The 20,901-nt window shown below is 45.3% G+C and overlaps 1 protein-coding gene across 1 annotated transcript in view; it reads left to right on the forward strand.

Moving 5' to 3' along the window:
- Window positions 1-15,599, forward strand: part of GLDN (gliomedin) — a 68,164-nt gene extending 52,565 nt beyond the window's left edge. Inside the window, exons 5-10 of the mRNA XM_011928616.1 lie at window positions 4,892-5,038; window positions 7,542-7,670; window positions 10,287-10,370; window positions 10,468-10,593; window positions 11,687-11,837; window positions 14,383-15,599. Of these exons, the coding sequence (XP_011784006.1) occupies window positions 4,892-5,038; window positions 7,542-7,670; window positions 10,287-10,370; window positions 10,468-10,593; window positions 11,687-11,837; window positions 14,383-14,860 (1,115 nt within the window). The 3' untranslated portion in view covers window positions 14,861-15,599. The remainder of the gene's footprint in view (window positions 1-4,891; window positions 5,039-7,541; window positions 7,671-10,286; window positions 10,371-10,467; window positions 10,594-11,686; window positions 11,838-14,382) is intronic.
- Window positions 15,600-20,901: the final 5,302 nt, after the last annotated feature.

Below are 20,901 nucleotides of genomic sequence, written 5' to 3' on the forward strand. Positions count from 1 at the left end.
GGGAGGCTGAGGCAGGAGAATTGCTTGAACCCAGGAGGCAGAGGTTGCATTGAGCCGAGATTGGGCCACTGCACTCCAGCCTGGGTGACAGAGCAAGACTCCGTCTCAAAAAAAAAAATAATAATAATAATAATATTAACCTCATAGTGTTATTAGGAAGATTAAATGAGTTAATATACACAAAGTGCTTAGAAAGAGGACTTGACACATTGTAAGTGCTATACTGGGGTTAGCTATTATTGTTGTTTTCAAAAGTGGGGAAGGAGAAACTTTATTTTAAACCAAAAGGAAATCTAAGTGGAAGTGTTCTGTGTTCACTTGGAAACACCAACTTAGATCTGAAGAAAAGGGTCAGAACTGAAAGAAACCTAAATGTTGTCAATTGTGCGACCAGCATCTTCTATGAAGTCTGACTTTCCATTGCCTCAAAAGCAGTTTCTTTCCTTCCAGCTGCCTCTCGTTTTCTCACCTAAGAGTTAATGCTACAGTATCTTCTCTAAAAGTCAAATTCTCATAAAAACAGAAATGAAAGCCCTCCTCCATATTCGTGTCTCGGGACTGGGTTTTGTGTGACACCCTCTCGCCCCTTTCCCCCGCCTTAGCAACAGATGATACTGCTGAAAATAAAACATCCTCCCTCACCCCATGTTGTGAAGATGAGAGCTGACCTCAGTCTCGAGATATCTCACAACTCCAAACCCGAATGCTGATGAAACTGTTTTGAGTGGGCGACACCAGAGAAAAACAGTAGAGAGCAGCTCCTAGCACAAGTTAGGCAGGCAGAGTCTGGCCTTTCTTCTCTGGCAGAATGTGCCGACTCAAAGCCAGTCAGGGGTCCACATCACATAGTGTCATAGTGTCACTGTGCACAGCTGGCATCCCTGACCTTCCCTGGGACAGGGCAGGGCAGAAAATGCCACACACAGGTTCCTGATGGTGAATCGCGATTAGGTGGTATTTAATTTCTGACATACCACAGCCAAAGCACAGCCAGGGCAATTTTACTAACAAAGACGAGGGGATGCTTTGTCAGAGCTATGGTGGACAAGAGGGCAAAGGCAGACTCTGTGCAGACAAAATGTCCCCCAACCCTTTCTTAATGAAAGCTATAAAATGATCATGCATTTCTCAACTAGAGTCAAAATGCAGCCTCAAGCAAAGGCCTTGAATAGCGTTAAATACCTGCCCCTGTGGGGGGCGCATTACAACAGCTGCCCCCTATTTCACAAGGCCTTTCCGAGAAAGCAAAGAAAAGACATAAGAGGAAGAAAGAAAAGAAAGGAAGGGGAAATAAGATGATGATGCAGAAGGCTGTTTGTGACTAGAATAAATGCCTGAAGAAGATATCCCTGCAGTGACCAGCAGATACCATTTCCCTGAGCACTGCTAAATCTGGGTCACATGAAACCTTTCGAAGGTGTCAGTTACACTTGGTGCATTGTGCGGGCTGGACTCTTTGGCAATGCCCTGTCTTTTATCTCCTTCAGATGATGTGCCAAATTGCCTATTTAAAACACTGACAAAAGAATGTCTTCTCACACAGAGGGCCTGGCGGAAGGGCTCTTCTCAAGTGAGTGAACCACTTTCCACCCAGATGTCCTGATGACTGAGGGCTGGGAGCAGCCAGTGCAATGGGTTTTTGGTGCTATTGTGAGGGAGGTATTATGAGCCATGACCCCTCAAAGAGGCATGATTTGACCCCTATATCACTGAATCCATGGCAGAGCCACCGCTGACAATGGAGGTATCCCCTGCTCCTCTTCACATCTTCTTCTACTGTGCTCCCCCAGCTCCACTGGACAGGCAGCCGCCGCCCAAGCTTACCACTGGTAGTGGTGAGGACCCTGGGACTTCTGACTCCCAGCTGTAGCTGAATTTCATGGTTTTCACTAAGATTTTTTTTTTATTGGTTGGTTGAAATCTAGCAAATTTTTTTTGTTCACTACGGTTTTCTTCTAACACTGATCAACATTTTGAGGCTTTGTCATGCACTGCTGTCGTCCTTAGAATAGTCTGCGGACACTTCCCTGAATATGGAATATGAACATGAATATGGAAGAGCAGAAACCATTTTGAATATTTATTACTGCTCTGGGGTAAATGAAAGGTGCTAAGAGCTCCAGGTTTATGTTTTAGGGTAGGGGTCCCCAACACCCGGACCCATTATCAGTCCATGACCTGTTAGGAACTGGGCCATACAGCAGGAAGGTGAGTGGCAGATGATTGAGCAAAGCTTCACCTGTATTTACAGCCACTCTCCAGTGCTCACATTACCGCCTGAGCTCCCTTCAGATCAGCAGCAGCATTAGATTCTCATAGGAGTACAAACCCTATTGAGAATCTAATGCTTGATGATCTGTCACTGTCTCCCATCACCCCCAGATGGGACTGTCTAGTTGCATGAAAACAAGCTCAGGGCTCCCAGTAATTCTACATTATAGTGAGTTGTATAATTATTTTGTTATATATTACAATGTAATAATAGAAATAAAATTCACAATAAACGTAATACATTTGAATCATCCCAAAACTATCCCTCCCCACACCCCAGTCTATGGAAAAATTGTCTTCCACGAAACTAGTCTCTGGTGCCAAAAAGGTTGGGAATCGCTGTTTTAGGGAATAATTAATCTGGTGGCAATGCAGGGCACTTGGATATGAACTTGTGAGATGCTCACTTCCCCATCACTGAAATCTCTGCCACATGGGCAATACCTCTGTTAAGCAATATCTCTAAGGGGTGGTTGTTAAAATGAGCACATACTCTCTGAGATAGGGTATCATGGTAATTGATCCATATCTGGCAATAGCTTTGTACAATATTAGATAATAACTTCCCCTCTCAAGAACCCTGTATAACTGTATACTCAAGAGTTCTAGCAGCCTTTTTATAGATTCCATGACATTTTCTATGTAAACAATCATGACATCTGCAAACAGTCTTCATCCTTTTCAATCTGTATGCCTTTGAGTTATTTTTCCTTGCATTATTGCACTGGCTAGGACCTCCAGTAGAATGTTAAATAAAAGCGATGAGATTAGATACCATCACCTTCTTTCTGATATTAGGGAGAAAACATTCAGTCTTTCACCATTAAGGATGATGTTAGCTGTAGGTTTTTTTGTAAATGCCCTTTTCCAGACTGAGGAAGTTCTCTTCTATTCCCAGTTTGTTGACAAATCAAGAATGGGTGCTGAATTGTATCAAATGCCTTTTCTATATCCTTGAGATGATCATATACTTTTTCTTGCTTAAATTGCTAATATGCTGAGTTAAACGAACTGAATGATTCCAATTTTGGACTCTCAGCAGGTAGAGAGTCAGACAGTTAAATCACTGGCAGATAGGTTTGATCCTTTAGAAACTTGTGTTGAAACTCTGTAATGATGGGATCCACCACAGCCTTTACCTGGGGCTAATTTAGCCCCACTACTAAAACTAGACTTTTTCAAGGACTCTACCCAGTATTTCAGTATTTGATGAGATTTCTCCACGTTGGCCGTGGGAATGAGAACTTTTTGCTGTGTGAGCCCTGAGAATTTTATAGCGAACAGTGTGTGAATTCCTTTCCCAGCCCTCTGGAATTCCCTCATGTGTGGAAGTCATCCCTCAGTCACAGGTTCAAGAGAGCCCTCTGCAGATCCGCAGGGCTCTCTCACACAGCTGTCTCCTTTCTGCTCTTCTAGCTTGCAAATTCTAGCCATCTCCATCTCCCCAAACTCTGGTTTTTGGCCCCTCAACTTAGTGACATTGACAGGCTATTTGAGATCCTCCTCCCTGTGCCACTGGGAACTACCTCCCAACAGTGAACTGGGACAATCCAAGGGTGCTTTCACAGCTCAGGGTTCAAGGCTGACACAAGCTGTTACTTAGACCTTGACTGGTTTCTAGCAATGTGGGAGGACAGCAATTCCGGGAGTCATAGCTCCCTGTGAACAGAGGCAGAAATTTCACCCACTACCTTTTGTTCACCATCCCTATTAATGGTTGTCCTAAAGCAACTTTACCTGTTTTGCTATTGTGATTGAAAGTATTTTGCATTGGAATGTCACAGAAAAGGGCATTGGAGATGGAATCAGAGGCGCTTTGCTGCTCTGACTTGGCAGCATCTGTTATAACCACTGTAGGCCTTAGTTTCAACATCTATAAAATGAGAGTAAGGATGACTGCCAAGCCTACCACTCTAATATGTTGTTAGGAATAAACTAAATAATGTGTTTAACACTCACTATTATGGCAGCAGACACACGCCTCTGAGCATCATGGTTGCAGACTTCTCATTAGGCCTTCCTTACCTTCTTTCCACTGTTGCTGTCATCGCCCCCTCTTGCGGTTCACTCCTCTCTCTAACCTGTTGGCTCAGCCAAATTTCTCTAAAAATAATCCAGCAGTCCAGGAGCAGTGGCTCACACCTGTAATCCCAGCACTTTGGGAGGCCGAGGCAGGCGGATCACCTGAGGTCAGTTCAAGCCAGTCTGGTCAGCATGGCGAAACCCTGTCTCTATTTAAAATACAAAAATCAGATGGGTGTGGTGGCTCACGCCTATAATCCCAGCTACTTGGGAGGCTGAGGCAGGAGAATTGCTTGAACCCAGGAGGCAGAGGTTGCATTGAGCCGAGATTGTGCTATTGCACACCAGCCTGGGTGACAGAGCCAGACTCCGTCTCAATAAATAAATAAATAAATAAATAAATAATCCAGCAAAGCTACCTGGAAATGCTGTTCTTTAATGAACGTATGGTCACACTACTTCTCTAAAATGGTTATGAAAAGCTGTGTGTTTGGTGTATAAAACTGCTTCCCTGGAAAGCACAAAGTACAATAATATAAAGTGGTATGCCAGAACTTTTTGCAGCATAGGCTAATATGTCATTCGCTTTTTTGGTCAGGGATACCTGGAGCTGCAGGAAATCCAGGAGAAAGGGGAGAAAAGGGAGACCATGGTGAACTGGGCCTGCAGGGAAATGAGGGCCCACCAGGGCAGAAGGGAGAAAAGGGTGACAAAGGAGATGTGTCCAACGATGTGCCCCTGGCAGGTAAGAGGGGTGCGCTCTGGCTCTCTTTGAGGGCTTGTGTGCCCAGAGAACTTCCTGGCTTCCAACACCAGGGCTGCTCCCGTGTCTTCTCTCCTTTATGGCCACGTTTTGCAGCATGTTTTGGAGTTCTATGCTTTCAAAGAGGAGAAACCTGAGCATGTTACTCCATGTGGCAAGACCAGATCTGGGTTCTAAGCATACGTGGTTCAGGTAATTGGGTCTAAAAGCCACGGTTGACTTGAATGGAATAAAGGAAGTTTTCTTTTCCAAGATATATTGAAATCCAGCACAGTCCAGAATAAGACAAGTAAGCAGGCAACTTACGACACCTCAGAGGACAACTGACAGGAAGCACAAGCATTTGCTTCACTGATGAGGTCGAGCCATCCTCAGGCCCTGATCCTAATGGCCTTTTTACATATAATTGGGGCAAAATATTGTTGTGCCAAGCCCTGATCAACCTCAGTAGGGATGGCAACAGATTCAAGAAGCTAAAGAAGAAATCCAGGGCCAGCAAATGTGACACGGAGCTTTACTGGGGGCTTCGTACAGAGGAGAGAGTCCAGTGGTGGCGGACTGGACAGGAGAACCAACTTAGGACAAAAACAACCCAGGGGCAGTGGGCTGGATGAGCTAACTGCCTTACCTGCAGCCCAGGGGCAGTGGACTGAGCGGGAAAACTGCAGCCACTTGCAAACAGCATTGCAATTTACCTGGCATTTTCACTTAACACCTGTACTAGTCTGTTCTCACATTACTATAAATTACCTGAGACTGAGTAATTTATATATTTTTAAAAAGGTTTATTGGCTCGTAGTTCTGCAGGCTATACAAGAGGCATGATGCTGTCATCTGCACGGCTTCTGGAGAGGCCTCAGGAAACTTGTAATCATGGCAGAAGGTGAAGGGGCAGCCGGCCCATCACATGGCGAGAGCAGGAGTGAGAGAGAGAGAGCGAGAGTGGGGTGTGAAGTGCCACACACTTTTAAATGACCACATCTCGCAATAACTCACTTATTATCAAGGAGATGACCCAAGCCATTCATGAGAGATCTGCCTCCATGATCCAAACACCTCCCACAGACCCCACCTCCAACACTGGGGATTACAATTCAACATGAGATTTGCGTGGGATATCCACACCACATCAACACCCCCCCCTTAACCACCTCCACCTGGCAACCTTCACTTAACCCAAAACTCAGGGCCTCAATTGCCTGCACGGCCCCTCTTCCGTGAGATGGGCCAGGGGTTCAGATGTTCCTCAAAACAAGGAACAAAGCTCTGGGTTGGCAACTCCCAGATTCCCTAGCTCTGAGCACACATTCAGATGCATCTGCCATCCAGGGTCATTCTAAGGATACACTTCAGTTATTGCCATCAGGGGCATTTCCCCTACAAATACAGTGGCTGCTTTTCCAGCCCAGGGTAAAAGCAGATAGTTGGTGTTTGTGGGAGAAGAGGGTAAGGGACAGAAAGTCACAAAGCAATAGCACAGGGGAAAGAGCAGGTAACAGCTGACTCTCATAGAGGAGCAGGAGGCAGAAGAATTTTAAAAGCACAGTACCTTGGAGATCATCTATATGATAAAAACATAGCATGTAAATATAACTATGTAGTCTATACAGATTTATCAAATACCAGAGAACACCATTTCTGAATCAGAGACTTTGCTAGTAGCTGGAAATGAGGAAGACATAATATCTGTCCTCAGGAAGCTAGGATGATGCTAAATGTTCAGAATAATGACCCTGAATCAGTTGCCCATCCAACTATCTATCCATCCATTCAGACTTCATTGAGTGCCTATTGTTTACCAGGCACTGTGCTTAGACCAAAGTATCAAGGAAAGATCAAACTTGGTTTAGTACATCTTGTTTCATGAACAGCAGATGTTGCTATGCAAAACATGTATAATTTAAGAGGTGTTTTTGACAGGGTAATATACATAAATGTATTTGAAAAAATATAAAATTCTGTTACACTTCCGTTACATAGAAAATCTACACATCCAGAGTACCATGTTCCTCCATGGTGCTGACCACGTGAGGGGTGATGACAAACCCTTCAGAAAAGCACCATCCCTTATGAACCCCAATTGAAAAGACCAGGTCAGAGCAGAGGGTGTCCCCTGGAGGAGACTGGAGAGGGTGTAGGAGGTTGGGCCTCATCTGCTCTGCTTGCAGATCTCTGCCCCTTCCTGGTGGACAGAGACCTGCCTCCAGCTTCTGTGGCCCCACTTGTCCACTTGTAGAGAAACTGAAAATGCTTATTTGGTCTGACTGCGAGGAGGCAGCTAAAGAGACCTTAGCTGACCACTCTCTTCCCTTTTTCCCACCCTCTCTCCCTTCTTCCCTCCCTCCCTCCTTTCCTCCCTCCCACCTTTCCTCCCTCCCCTTTCCTTCCCTCTCTCCTTTCTCTCTTCTTCTCCCCCTTCTCTGTCCCTCTCTCCCCTTCCTCCTTCTCCCTCCTCCCTCCTCTCCCTTTCTCTCTCTCTCTCCAGGTGCCAAAGGTGACCAAGGCCCACCTGGTCCACCTGGGCCCCCAGGCCCTCCAGGTCCTCCAGGCCCTCCTGGAAGCAGAAGAGCCAAAGGCCCTCGGCAGCCAAACATGTTCAACGGCCAGTGCCCAGGTCACCACCTCTTCCCCATGGGGCCCGCCTCCTCTGTCAATTATTCCAAACTCTTGGTCTGGACCCCAGGCTCTGTGACCAGATTTGTTTTAATAGAGGGAGGAGGGTTTTGTCCAAAATGAGAGTTCCCTTCTTGCAACCTTCTCACAGGAGGTCTTCGTAGTCTGCCCCGGGGCTGAAGACCAGGGACAGTTTTAAAATTAGGCCTCCCACTCCCCTTCCCTCCTCCTGCTTCCTTCATTTACCAGCAGCCCAGTCCTTCTCCTTGCCCTGTCCACCATCCCTTCCCCATGAAACAGTCTGGAAAGCTAAGCTGCTGTGTTTGCACTCTTGGGAAGTGAGAAGCTTGACTGATGCTCAGGAAATGAAGGGGAAGTTTGGATTGGTTAAGTCCTCACGAATAGTAACAACAGTGCTATGTTAAGCCAGGCACGGGGCTATGTGCTTATTTAATTCTCAAAATAATCCTATGATATTGGAATCATTATTGTGTGCAGCTTACAGATAACAAAACCGATACCCCAAAGAGCTAAGGAACTCGCTCCAGGAGTAAATGGTGGAGCTAGGATTCAAACTCAGTTCTGCCTAACTGTAAAGTCCCAGCTCTCAGGGCATCTTCCATTTCAATAGAAATTCACACTTTGAGACCTGACCCAAGGTCAAGTCAACCAAGGGCAAGGAATGCTTGACCTCTGGTGGACTTGTTCTTTAGCCAATTTGTGGCACAGTGGCCACAGGGTTGAAAGCTAACTGGAAATCAAGGATTATATTAATGGAAAATACTTCTAGGGTGATGCTAGGACTTCTCCCCCAAAGGGGTGACCTAGGATCTGTCACCTAACTGAAACTGTGAGGAGGGCCACTTGCAGCAATCTCCTCAATGGCACTCATAAGGAGGATCCTCACTGGAATTTCTCAGCCTTGCTGTCGCCGTTGCTGTCATTTTCCTAAACAGTCTTAAGTTCTGTTTGGTGCACTGTTCTTTCCCGAAGACATTTGGGGGCACACAGTCAGCTGTCAAAGTAGGCGAATCTGTGCTTTCGAAGATGGCGCCATCGCCCTCCCCAGCTCAGTGGAGCCTGATTATAATTCTGCAATGTGAGACCGTGGCAGAGCTGCTCCTCTGCTGGGCTACTGTGCAGTGCCTCCCCAGCCGTTAGCATCAGCCCTTCGCTCAGCTTTCCTTGAAGAATGAACTGAGAGGGAACCTCCCCTGAGAGAAGGGGGCTCTGACCCGAGCTTTTGCAGAATCCTAATTTGCCACAGGCTCTGCCAGCCAGTGACAGCTCTTGTCTGGAGAAGCAGTCTCTGGGCTTAGCCTAATCTACCAGGGGGCTGGATCGTCAGGGGCTGGATGCAGAGTAAGGAAAATGGCTTTAAATGAAAGGCATTATCTTCCACTCTGCCTCCTAGAAATGAGTCTTTGGTTGCCAGGCATTTGCGTCTGAACTTGGCCCTCTCTCCTGCTCCAACTCCATGTCTTTAATACCCTATAGTTCCCTAAGTGGAAACCCCAGTTGAAACCCTGGGGGCAGCAGGATTGCCCATGGGAAGTTGTAACAGATCCCTGAGACCACTCTCATCAGGTGACAGAAGGACTTCAGGGAAACACAGGCTTATCCAGCTGGAAGGAAGCTTAGAGATCACGGAGGGTCGGGAGCCCCTTCAGATTACCCTTTCCATCAAGCAACCACAGGGTGATTTGAAACCCTCGGGATTTGAGTGGGCCTGTGATTCAGTCCATGTCCTGTCCTCTTCACCCTGGCCACAGGCATCCTCCTCCCTCTTCTCTCTCAGCCTTGCTTCTGCTGCCCTAAGGCACCTCTTCATCAAAGGTCTAAATTCAGCCCATTCATTAAGGGGGACACTGATAAGCCAAGGAGGATGAATGATAAGGATGAATGATAGCTCAGCTGTAGCCTCAAGCCAACTTGAACCAGGCCCCTGTCAAGGACCTGTGTTTCTCTAGGCCCTTACACAGAGACAGTGCGGGAAACGGTCATGAGGGGACTCCCGTGTAGGCCCTTAGACAGAGACAGCGGGGAAATTGTCATGAGGGGACTCCTGTGTCTCTGGGCTGGATGGAATCTAGATTACTTCTTCCTCTAAATCTGTGTTTCCCCTCCTGATGCCTCTCCCAGGAAGATGCTGCATAAAGTGGACCACCCCATTCTCTGGGGCTGCTATTTCACAGCTTCCACCAGCTTCCCTGAAAGTGAAAATCCTTCCAGAACAATGTAATCATGATAGTGATACCACCTGCCAGATGGGCCAGGAGGGTGTCAGCAAGCCTCTCATTTCCCCCAAATTGCTGAGGCCTTGAACAGGCTGGCTCAGGCCACTTTGTTGCTTTTACTGACATCCTTTTGGGATTGTATTATCTTAGCAACTGTACTCCTGAAAAGCTTCTTGGGAACTCAACAAGCAGGGCGAAGAATTTGGAAGACTATGACTTGGAGTTGCTTAAAAGCAAGCAACCAAGGAATCTGGTGACCTATCGCAAGGGATGCTTATGAGACTAGAGTCTGGAATGAGGTAGGGAAGAGCAGCAGCTATAAAGTCCAACAAGTCTCACTGTGCCAGCTGTATTTGCTCTGATGATTGTCATCATTTTAGGTGAGACCTGTGCCATACCAAATGATGATACCTTGGTTGGAAAAGCTGATGAGAAAGCCAGTGAACACCATTCCCCACAAGCAGGTATGGAAACAAAGCATCCTGTCTTGAAATTCAGAAACTGAATGACTTCAAGTCATAATTGGCAGGTAAGTGACTTTCTTTTCTCTTCTTTTGGCAGAATCCATGATCACTTCCATTGGAGACCCAGTGCAAGTGCTGAAAGTGACAGAGACATTTGGGACTTGGATAAGAGAATCTGCTAACAAGAGCGATGACCGGATTTGGGTGACAGAGCATTTTTCAGGTACTTACACTCGGCCGATGACCCATATCTGTGTGGTAACTGTATTTTTCATCTGTTGCCTACCTTTGGGCGTATTCCATTTGTGTGTGTCTGAAATCCTCTGTAGCTGGTGTGATAAATGTCTCTTTATTTTAGAAAGACCAATGAGTGGGCAGAAAACTTTCTTCCTTTGAACATGCTGGTGGCAAGCTTTGAAGTTCAGGTCACAGGAGCATGACGAGGGCAACCCAGAGATTGCCTGTCTTAGGACAAGTGTCCATTAGGAAACAAATAGCATTATGACTGCAGGCCTCATAAACCTACAAACCATAATGGGAAAAAAATATCAGAGACAAAATCCTTGTGCACCACCCATCTTTCTCTAAGGTTGCCCCCTCTCCCAGAAGAGTACTTTTGGACATCTTTCCCAGCCACCTGTTGGACAGAGAGCCCAGGGAGAAGGTGAAGTTCCACCTTGCAGTTACACTGTATCTGAGCAGGACACTAGTTGTACTGTCCCAAAGAGAGGTGGTCAGGAATTGCTGGTGGTAGTAACAGTGGCCTCATTAAAGAAGGGGTCTGACCATACTCACTGGTTGGAGAAATAGCTGAGAAGAAATCACTTCTTTGTTTTATCAAGGCCACTTATTAAACTGGGAAGCTGGTAGTAACTGCCCAGATTACCAGGATTTGAGGACTCAAAAAGAAAGTAATGTTGTGCATTAGTAGTGGCTGCTGCACAGTGCAGGAAGAGGTGGGAGGAGGCAAGAGGTGACTGTCCAAGCACCAAGTATCTGCTATTCCTGGTGAAGGCCTACACCACTCTCACAGAAAGGGATAAACAGTATAGAGTGGGGTGGGAGAGGGTGATACATAGTTCTCCCAGGAGGAGTCAGGCCAATTCGATGCCTACCACATTTGAAAGACATTTCAGAAATCCATATGGAGAGCTGGACTTTGAGCTGGGGAGTCTTAGACTCTTCACACTGGACAAGGGACCTTAGGGAACACTTCACTCTCAACTTCCCTCCTTTGAAATTCCTCCCAAGGACTCCCTCCCAAGCTGTGATTGCTAGAGGTAGGTAACAGCCTCTCCCTGGCTTCTCTCCTACAGGCATCATGGTGAAGGAATTCAAGGACCAGCCCTCACTTCTGAATGGCAGTTACACGTTCATCCACCTTCCGTATTATTTCCATGGCTGTGGGCACGTTGTTTACAACAACTCTCTCTACTACCACAAAGGGGGTTCCAACACCATAGTGAGGTGAGTCGCACCACAGCACCTTCTCATGCCTCTCAGGCAGCACCTGCGCTATGGTGCTTTTGCGAGCAATTGGGCGTAGGGACTGTTTTCATCATCTTTGTGTCCCTAGGGCTGACACACAGAGGTCAGTCAGGGTTTGTCGACTGAATGAATCACAGGATATGTTAGTGAGCTCCATGGCCCAGCCCCTGCCTGGGGTCTGCATTTGTTGCTGGTCTGGACAGCCCAAGGAAGGTCAGAGCCAGGGAGAAGTAGACCTGGAGTGGTGATGGCCGCAGCTTCCCCTTCCTCTGAGAGAGAAGCAGCCTGAACTCAGAGCTCCCCCTGGTGGAATGTGCTGCTGCTCCCTGATGAAGTTTTGTTTTGGAAAACTTTGGGTGTGGGGAATTTCATGTCACAGCTGAGATCATTGAAGACTGGGAAAGGAACCCCAAGTCAGGCATCTCGGCCTTCAGATCCGTCTGTCATCCTGATGGAGTCCTCCCAGGCCGCCCTCTGCTCTCCCACGGGGAAGCGAGGAGGGTCACTTGGGTAGACATTGCCCAAGGCAGCCGCTGAGCCTTCCCCACAAGAGTTGCTGAAGTTCTGTCTTTAGGGTTCAAGAAGAGGAAATCAAGCTCTGGCCTTTGGAGGCAGAAGAAGGTCGTCTTGGGCAAATCAAGAGAGCAATGAACCGAAAGCCAGGACACTTGGTTTCTGGCTCCAACTCTTCTGCCTCCTCTATGGCCTCGGACCAAGAGACAGCACTTCCTGTGTCTCACTGTCCTCAACTAAAAATAAAAACATGGACTACAGCCTCTGAGTCCTTCTAGCTCTTCCCCGTCTGAAACAGTAAACCCAGTATTATGAATGCCACAGTCCTACTCATTCAAAACAAGAGACAGTAACCTTGAGGGAGGACTGGGTCCCTTCTCTCTCCCTCATCCTTCCCCTACCCTTAGTGAGGTCCAGCTTTAGCAACCTTTGGCGTTTGAATGCTCAGGTTAGAATGGGATGAGTTTCCTAGTATTATGTGCAGTTTGATCAGACATATCTGACACTGGCGTCAGCTGTGGCAGGAAGCATCCCCTCCTTTGCCTCTCACTTCCCTGTACATGACACCCCCATCATCATCTCTACATGACACCTCCATCATCTCTACACCTCCCTGGCCGCCCCATTTGGGCAGTCTTGTGCTAGTAGAAAAAGACAACTGACCTACCACCTGCTCAGCAGTCCTCGCTCTCAAGACACACTCCTTCATCCGATGCTGCTCACTGAATCTTGTGGTCCCCTGCTGCCATGTTCTATAGGGCTATTGCCACACGGAGGTGGGGTTGGAGGGAGTTCTGCAGTGGATAACCTCCACAGTGAGAATGGGCCTCTTCAAGGAGATGTATCTTCTAAGGAAGCTAAGTTTGGATGCAGCGGTTAGGAGGCTGTACTGCTCTATGCCAGGCCACTGGCTGGGACCTGACAGAGAGGCAGAGCTGAATTCGACCCTGTAATTGCTGGGAGAGATGGGTCTCACCAAGGAATGCAGCTGTGAGGTGGCAGGACTAGACAGCCAAATGGCAGCACTAAACCCCAGCTATTCAGAGGAAGAACTCCCGTGAACTGAGATGTGCAGGGACCTTCCCAAGCCTCACTCTTCTCTAGTTTCTTCACGGTTTCTTAATAGACTTCAAGTCTGTTATGCTCAAATGCATATCCACAGATTCACACATTTCCTGTTTCTTCTGCTGCTCAATGGCACCCTCTGGTGTTTTCTTTTAGCCTAATGTTCCTGAATTTTCATTCCTGGAGTACCTTTTGAATTATAGTTCACTTTTATGCTACAGCCTAGAGTTGGAATCTGTCAAATCAGCCTCCAGGAGCTAAGGGCATGACATTCCATGCTATAGTTTAATGTATCCAGCCACTTACTTGACAAGAAAATGGTTTTCACAGTCATGACTTTGCAACAGCCCTTCTCACCTGGTGATTTTCTTTTCAACTTTGCAGACTGTGAAACTCTTTTTTTAAAATTTCAGCAGAGAGTAAAGGAATAACCATCACACTTAGAGTTAGAAACCCTAAGTTCAACCTCTGGCTCTGCCTCTTACTTGTATTCTTGGGCCAGTTGCTTCCCAATTTTTGCTTATAAAGTGAAAAGATTGGACTAGATCCTCTTTTACAGCCCCCCTTGCAGCTCTAAGAATCTTTGAGGGGGCATTTCAGGAGGTCAACAAACATCTGGGCATTAGTGAAGTGGAGGTCACATGGCTAGTAAGTGGTCACTCAGATGCAAATCCATTCTGACTATAGGGAGTATTCTCTTTAACACCACACCACTGTCTCCCTGTTGCCTCTGCTAGCACAGCCAGTCATCGTCTCTTACATCCTCACTGCTCACAGCATTGCCCAAGGACCAGCAGAGCAGGCATTACCCGGGAGCTTGTAAGAAATGCAAAATCCCAGCCCTCACCCCGACCCACTAACTCAGTTTAATAGAGGAGCCTAATAAACCACCTTTGTCCACAGAAACAGTGATTCACGTGTACTTTTCTTTGTTTGCATATTTCAGATTTGAATTTGGCAAGGAAACATCCCAAACTCTGAAGCTTGAAAATGCCTTGTATTTTGATCGAAAATACCTTTTTGCAAATTCCAAGACTTACTTCAATCTCGCTGTAGATGAAAAGGGCCTTTGGATTATCTATGCGTCAAGTGTGGACGGCTCAAACATTCTTGTAGCACAACTGGATGAGAGGACATTCTCAGTGGTGCAACACATCAATACCACGTACCCCAAATCCAAGGCCGGCAACGCCTTCGTTGCCCGAGGAATCCTCTATGTGACAGACACCAAAGATCTGAGGGTCACATTTGCCTTTGATTTGTTAGGAGGGAAACAGATCAATGCAAACTTTGATTTAAGAACTTCCCAGTCTGTTCTTGCCATGTTAGCATACAACATGAGAGATCAGCATTTGTATTCATGGGAAGATGGCCATTTAATGCTTTATCCTGTGCAGTTTTTGTCAACTACCTTAAATGAGTGATGTGCTGCATTCCGCTCCCTTCAGCAAATTTCAGGTGTTTTCTGGGACCAGTTCTCTGCCAACAGGAAACTTGTTTTTTTAACGGCAGCCAGATATTTAGAACATAACCTCATGACATAAGTGTTTATATGGTCAGTGAGCCCCCCTTAGTGAAATAGCAACAGATTGGAAGTTGAAATGGCTGAAATGTGGTGATTTCCCCACAACTGGCTCTGCAAGTTACCTCTTTCTCCTTGGGCCTTAGTTTCCCCATTGGTAATCTGAACCATCTGGCTAAGATGATTGGGAAGATTTTCTCTACCTGTAGGAAATTTAGTGATTCTTGGCGGCTTCTCTTCTGACAACTTTTATGTATCTGCTTCTGTTGTTTAGCTTTTTTAGCCACATGCTGACCAAATTTCCCTTTGAGTTGAGAAGTCCAATGGCTTGAGTAGTGAATCCCTCAGTAGTGCTGACTTAGATCTGGTTCTTTGAAAAGGTGTATTAACTCTTTAAGGCATCTAAAGTATCACATTATCCATAATTTATTGCTTTTCTTTGCATCTGCACCTGCCACCACAGAATAACCGTTACCCTCAGCTGCTGACTGGGCAGCTCTGAGATTAGCAAAAGCCAGGGACAGCTACATGTTCAGGTTTTTTTTTTCAATAAGCTATTTTTTTTTTCTTTTCTTGTTTCAAATAGAGAGTCTTGCTATGTTTCCCAGGCTGGTCTTGAACTCCTGGGGCTCAAGTGATCCTCCTGCCTTGGCCTCCCAAAATGCTGGCATTACAGGCATGTGTGCCTGGCCCAGGTTTTTTTTGTTTTTGTTTTTGTTTTGTTTTGTTTTGCTTTTTGAGACAGAGTCTTGCTCTGTCACCCAGGCTGGAGTGCAGTGGCACGATCTTGGCTCACTGCAAGCTCCGCCTCCCGGGTTCACGCCATTCTCCTGCTTCAGCCTCCTGAGTAGCTGAGACTACCGGCACCCACCACCATGCCCAGCTAATTTTTTGTATTTTTAGTAGAGACGGGGTTTCACCGTGTTCGCCAGGATGGTCTCGATCTGCTGACCTCGTGATCCACCCACCCTGGCCTCCCAAAGTGCTGGGATTATAGGTGTGAGCCACCACGCCGGCCCCAGGTTTCTTAATAAAAGAGAATCACAATCTTCCAGATTCCCCCCAACTTCTTATCATGTTGATTTGTAGCTGTGGATCATGAACAGTGAATCCTCAGATCACGCTGACTTCTTTTGCTTCTTCTGTGGATCCACTATCAAAGTACTAAATGCTGTGTAAGTAGACATTAATCTGGCTGGAACCATGGGAAGCACTTTCCAGTGTTCAGAAGAGAGGTGCCATTTGTGGTTATTATGTAGAACTGGGCCAGAGCCAGTCCATTGCCTGTTTTTTTAAATAAAGTTTTACTGAGCACAGCCACGCTCATTTATTTATGCAGCATGGCCTGTGACTGCTTCTGCTCTGCACCAGCAGAATCGAGTCATTGCAACAAACAGCGTATGGCCCCACAGTGCCTAAAATATTGACTAGCTGCCCCTTTATGGAAAAAGGTTGCTGACTCCTGATAAAGAATATAAAGTGAGCCTGATTCTTGAAAAAATCAGAACCAGAGCCTGTTTTGTTTTATTCTAAACTAAGAAGCCACATAGGAGTGACTTGCATTTTGAGTAGAGGGGAAGGGTGATAACGGTGTAAAATGAAGTGGCCCTCCACAAAGGCCGGTTAGGGGACTGTTCTTTCTCTAACATAGTTTTAAAGGATGTGATCTGGTCCCCTTGGATGCCACGAGAGAAGTTGAACTTGCTCCTAAATGCTCTTAAATATGCATATTTTCTGCCAACTCACTTCTTTAAACATCTTTTAGCCCAGCGCTGCAGTCCCTGGAAGGGCCACTGCGAATAGAGAGGAAGCTGGAAAGGTTCCTGGGGCTCTGCAGCCAGGAAGGGGAACCGGGGCAAATCTTACGTAAAGATTTTCCAGCAACTTGCCCCAATTTGTGTGCGTTCTGAAACCTTTTCTCTGGGACCAAATTCATTCTCAGTGGCCCTGAGTTCAATACATTATTAACAGCAGCATTTTAAAACTTAGGGGCTGAGCTGGGCATGGTGGCAGATAACTGTAATCCCAGCTACTCGGGGGGCAGGGATGGGAGGATCACTTGAGGCCAGGAGCTCAGGACCAGCCTAGAAAGACCCTATCTCTAAACAATAAAATATAAGTAAATAAAACTTAGGGGATGTACAGATTTAAATATTCAAATCTCCCAGCTCCCCTGAAAGGCCCCAGGCAGCTGTTAGTGACTTGTTTGTTGTGTCCTCAACATCATGGGTATTTGAAACTTCTCCCCCTACTTTTTCATTAGATTGGTTATGCCATATCACCTTAGCTTTCAAAAATACTCTTTTCAGATTCACGTTCTCTAACAAAGAGTCTCATGTTCAAGATCGATATGTCTAACAAGTGCTGGTGTCCTTTTAAAGTATTTAAATATATATGTTGCCACTGCTGAACACAGGAGACCGGGATAGGGATATAGTTTCATAGTAATAGTATATACAATACTAATTGTATATACGGTAGCAACCAAAAGAGGTTAATTAGCACATATTCCTTTTAGAAAAATGTTTTAGAAACCTCAGTCTTGATATCTGAGCTATCTTGACTTCCTTACTTGTGAGTAAGGGATCATGCTCACCACTGGAGAAGCTTACACTGGGACTGTTTTTCTTTATTCTTTCTTTTTTCTTTTGTTACGACAGAATAATGCTAATGTAAGGACAACTGAGTTTGATCAGTGTTTAATGGCAGTGGGTAATCCTATCTGATTGTCTTTAAAAGTGAAAAGGATTAAGATTTTATTCTTTCTTGTAAACATTACTTGATTTTTTTAAAAAAGTTTTGGGCTCACTGCTAAAATAGAGTGTGCAACCTAAGGTTTTTAAGTCAAGATACTGTTTTAGGAGTTTGCCCTCTCATTTATAACCAAAGTTGCTCTAAAGCACTTTCCAAATATCTGCACTTCTGATGTCAGAATCAAACCAGATAATTCTCTAATTCTTCTTTCATCTAAAGTAGATAGCTTCCCACTGGAGAGTAAACAACACCATCCCTCCCAACCTCAAAGCTAGGCCACACTCTATTTCAAAGCATTTTCTTTCAACTGATAAGGTGTCTTCCTGAAGCCAAACAGGTGGTTCTGGTCTCAAAGTATCATTAGGCACAGGTGCTATCACAGAAAAAGTTCTGGAGTGGAGGTTTTCAGATGAGGAGTTCTGATCTTAAGCATCTTAACAGTCCCAAGGTGAAAAGTCAATTGAAACAGTACAGTTCTTGATGAGTCAGGTGTCATCTTCCCATCACACAGAGGACGTTTTGGCTGTGATCATCTGATGGCAAGTGAAGGAGAAATGAGTGATAGGGCTTTTCATTTTCATCCAGATGCCGTGGCCTTGTGTTTCACAGCATTGAGAGCCGTAATTTCCAACCTGCACAGATTCTGAACAACAAATGAATAATGATGAATGTCTTTTTGGTTGTAATTTAACAAGTCAAATAAAATAATCATTGCTGAGCACAATCACATGTTGAAACAAGTGTGTTGTTATTTTTACCTCTTGTTAATTTATATGTAACATTTAAAAGAAAAAATCCAAAACAATATTGTGGTAGAATTATATTAGTTGCTCCTCTGCGGAAACTCTCAATTTGCTAGCTCCTTCTGAATACAGTACTGGAAAATTGTTGATATGGACTGTCTTTTCTCTATAAGAAAACACGAGCAATGGAAATATAGTACTAGAACTGGGTTATACGTAGACATAAATGCAATGAAGATTTGCCAATTCATCAGCATGGGCAAGGCAACTGAGGACATAATATTTGAGGCTAAAAATTAAAAGAACAAAAATTTAAAACTGGATTTGTGTGAATTTGGGCAAGTCTCTTAATCCCTCGGAGCCTCTGTCATCTGTAAAACATGTCTAAAAAAACGTAACAGTATTTACTTCCCTTGGTTTTTCTATGTGAAATGCTCTGATAATTATACAGTTCTTGACAAATTATAATTGTTACTTTTATTGTTCCTCCCTGCAGGGAACCAGAGTGACCCTGTTGTGCTCATGGCCTTATCTAGGGCTGCAGAAATGGTTAGGGACACCATGTGATTGGTTTCCATGGGCTGAGACCAAAGACCTGTTACATCAGGTAACACTGTCACAACACCAAAAGGTGGTCCTTAGTTATACAACAGATTTACATAAAATTCCCCAAATAATGAAAAAATGGTTCAAGTACCTGTTACCTTGACCTATGGAGCTTCTTTATAACCTTCCCTAGAAGTGCTTGTTACTGGACTTTTGTAATTGAAATATTACAAAGTGAAAAAGAAAAGTCCAAGGAGAAAATAATAGTCTCACCCCTTTAAGTGGACCATTCAGACCGTGCATGTGATTTTAAGATATCTAATCTTCTATCTATTCATTGTAAAGATTTTAAATAAGGGTGAAATTGGTCTTTCAGTTCCACTGCTGTTTCCTCCAAACACTCTGGTATGATCGAGCTCAACAATTGAGTTAAGCTTTAATAAAGAAGTGGTTTAAACTACTTCTAAACTCAGACTTTTGTGTCTGGTAACATGGCATTGTGAGTGTCGCAAGCTGCTTGCTCAGAGGCCACATCCACAATTGCAGGATGATAAGAGGTCAACACTGGATGGGAACCCTACAGAACACTCGATCCCACTCTCATTTTAAAGTCTAGGAAAGTAAGACCAGAGGGAATGCATGACTAACTCACCCCACGTGCAGCTTAAGTGCCAGAGTCAAAAGGAAGCACTGTTCCTGACCTTGTTTTCCACCTCATCCCACCGCTTCCAAAGATAGGATCTGGTTCATTATAACTGGAAAGTGGAAAAGTTAACTTTGAACGCTTTTTAGGGCACTCCTTTTTTAAAAAGCTATGTCTAGAGAAATATGCCAAACCCAGCCTCGTCTTGCAGAGAAGTTCCATCACTCGGTAATGGCCAGCCTCACCTTCTGGAGCAGATACACACGCCCAAGTCCGGCACTACTTGTTGCTCTCGGGATTCCCACCACTGGACAGCCCTTCCTTGCCCAGTGCTCTAGAAACATCAAAGTAGCTGCCACTTAGTGCTCATCATCTCTATGCCGTGGTGTCTGCTGGGCAATCAGCACACATGATTTCACTCAATCATGCCCGAGTAGAAAAGTCCTTAGATATCCCCCCTTCTCTCTACATGATGTTTAAATCCTCATTACAAATGCAGTGAACACTGGGATGCACTCACAACTTGGATTCTACTTCAGAAAAGACATTTTGCTTTTGGTGCTGGAAGTGCCGTCAGCATATAGCTTTCAGCTGTTAGCACCTACAGACATGGTCAGTGCTGCAGAGAACCGCTTTGCCCAAGGATACGCCTCATCATCCAATGACTGATCAGTGTGAGAGTTTAAGGCGTAGGCACCTCAGCCCACCTTGGAATTACTCTAAAGAGCAATTCTAGAGCCAGAGCACCCGATGGTTCAGCCAAGTCTGTCCCCGGGCCTGTACTGCAGGTTGACTTTCTCTGTCCTTCCTGCTTCTGGCACCTCCTTTCCACAGGTGTTGATCCTAAGGGCTCTTCTTAATGACATCATGCTGGCTAAACTCCATCTCAGAGTTTGCTTCCCAGGGAACCCAACCTGTTGTAGAATTGCCACATAAAATACAGGATGCTCAGCTACATTTTAATTTCAAATTGAAAGAAAAATTATAGTAAAAATATGTCCTAGATATTGCATGAAATAGACTTTAAAAAGTATTTGTTGATTTAAAATGCAAATTTAACTGGGAGCCTTGTATTTATGTTTACTGAATCTGGCAAGCCTAACCAGGTATGGTCGCAGGCAGAAGCCACTGATGTGGGGCTTTGGTGCTGGATTACTTACCACCCTTCCTTCAGTGAGGACCCCAGGTTGGTAATAGATAAAGCACAAATAGGAAATGGGACAAGGAACTGGTCGAATTGCTCAAACTTTCATTGGT

Source organism: Colobus angolensis, unplaced genomic scaffold (genome assembly GCF_000951035.1).
Source record: "Colobus angolensis palliatus isolate OR3802 unplaced genomic scaffold, Cang.pa_1.0 Scaffold78, whole genome shotgun sequence".
NCBI classification, from domain to species: domain Eukaryota; kingdom Metazoa; phylum Chordata; class Mammalia; order Primates; family Cercopithecidae; genus Colobus; species Colobus angolensis.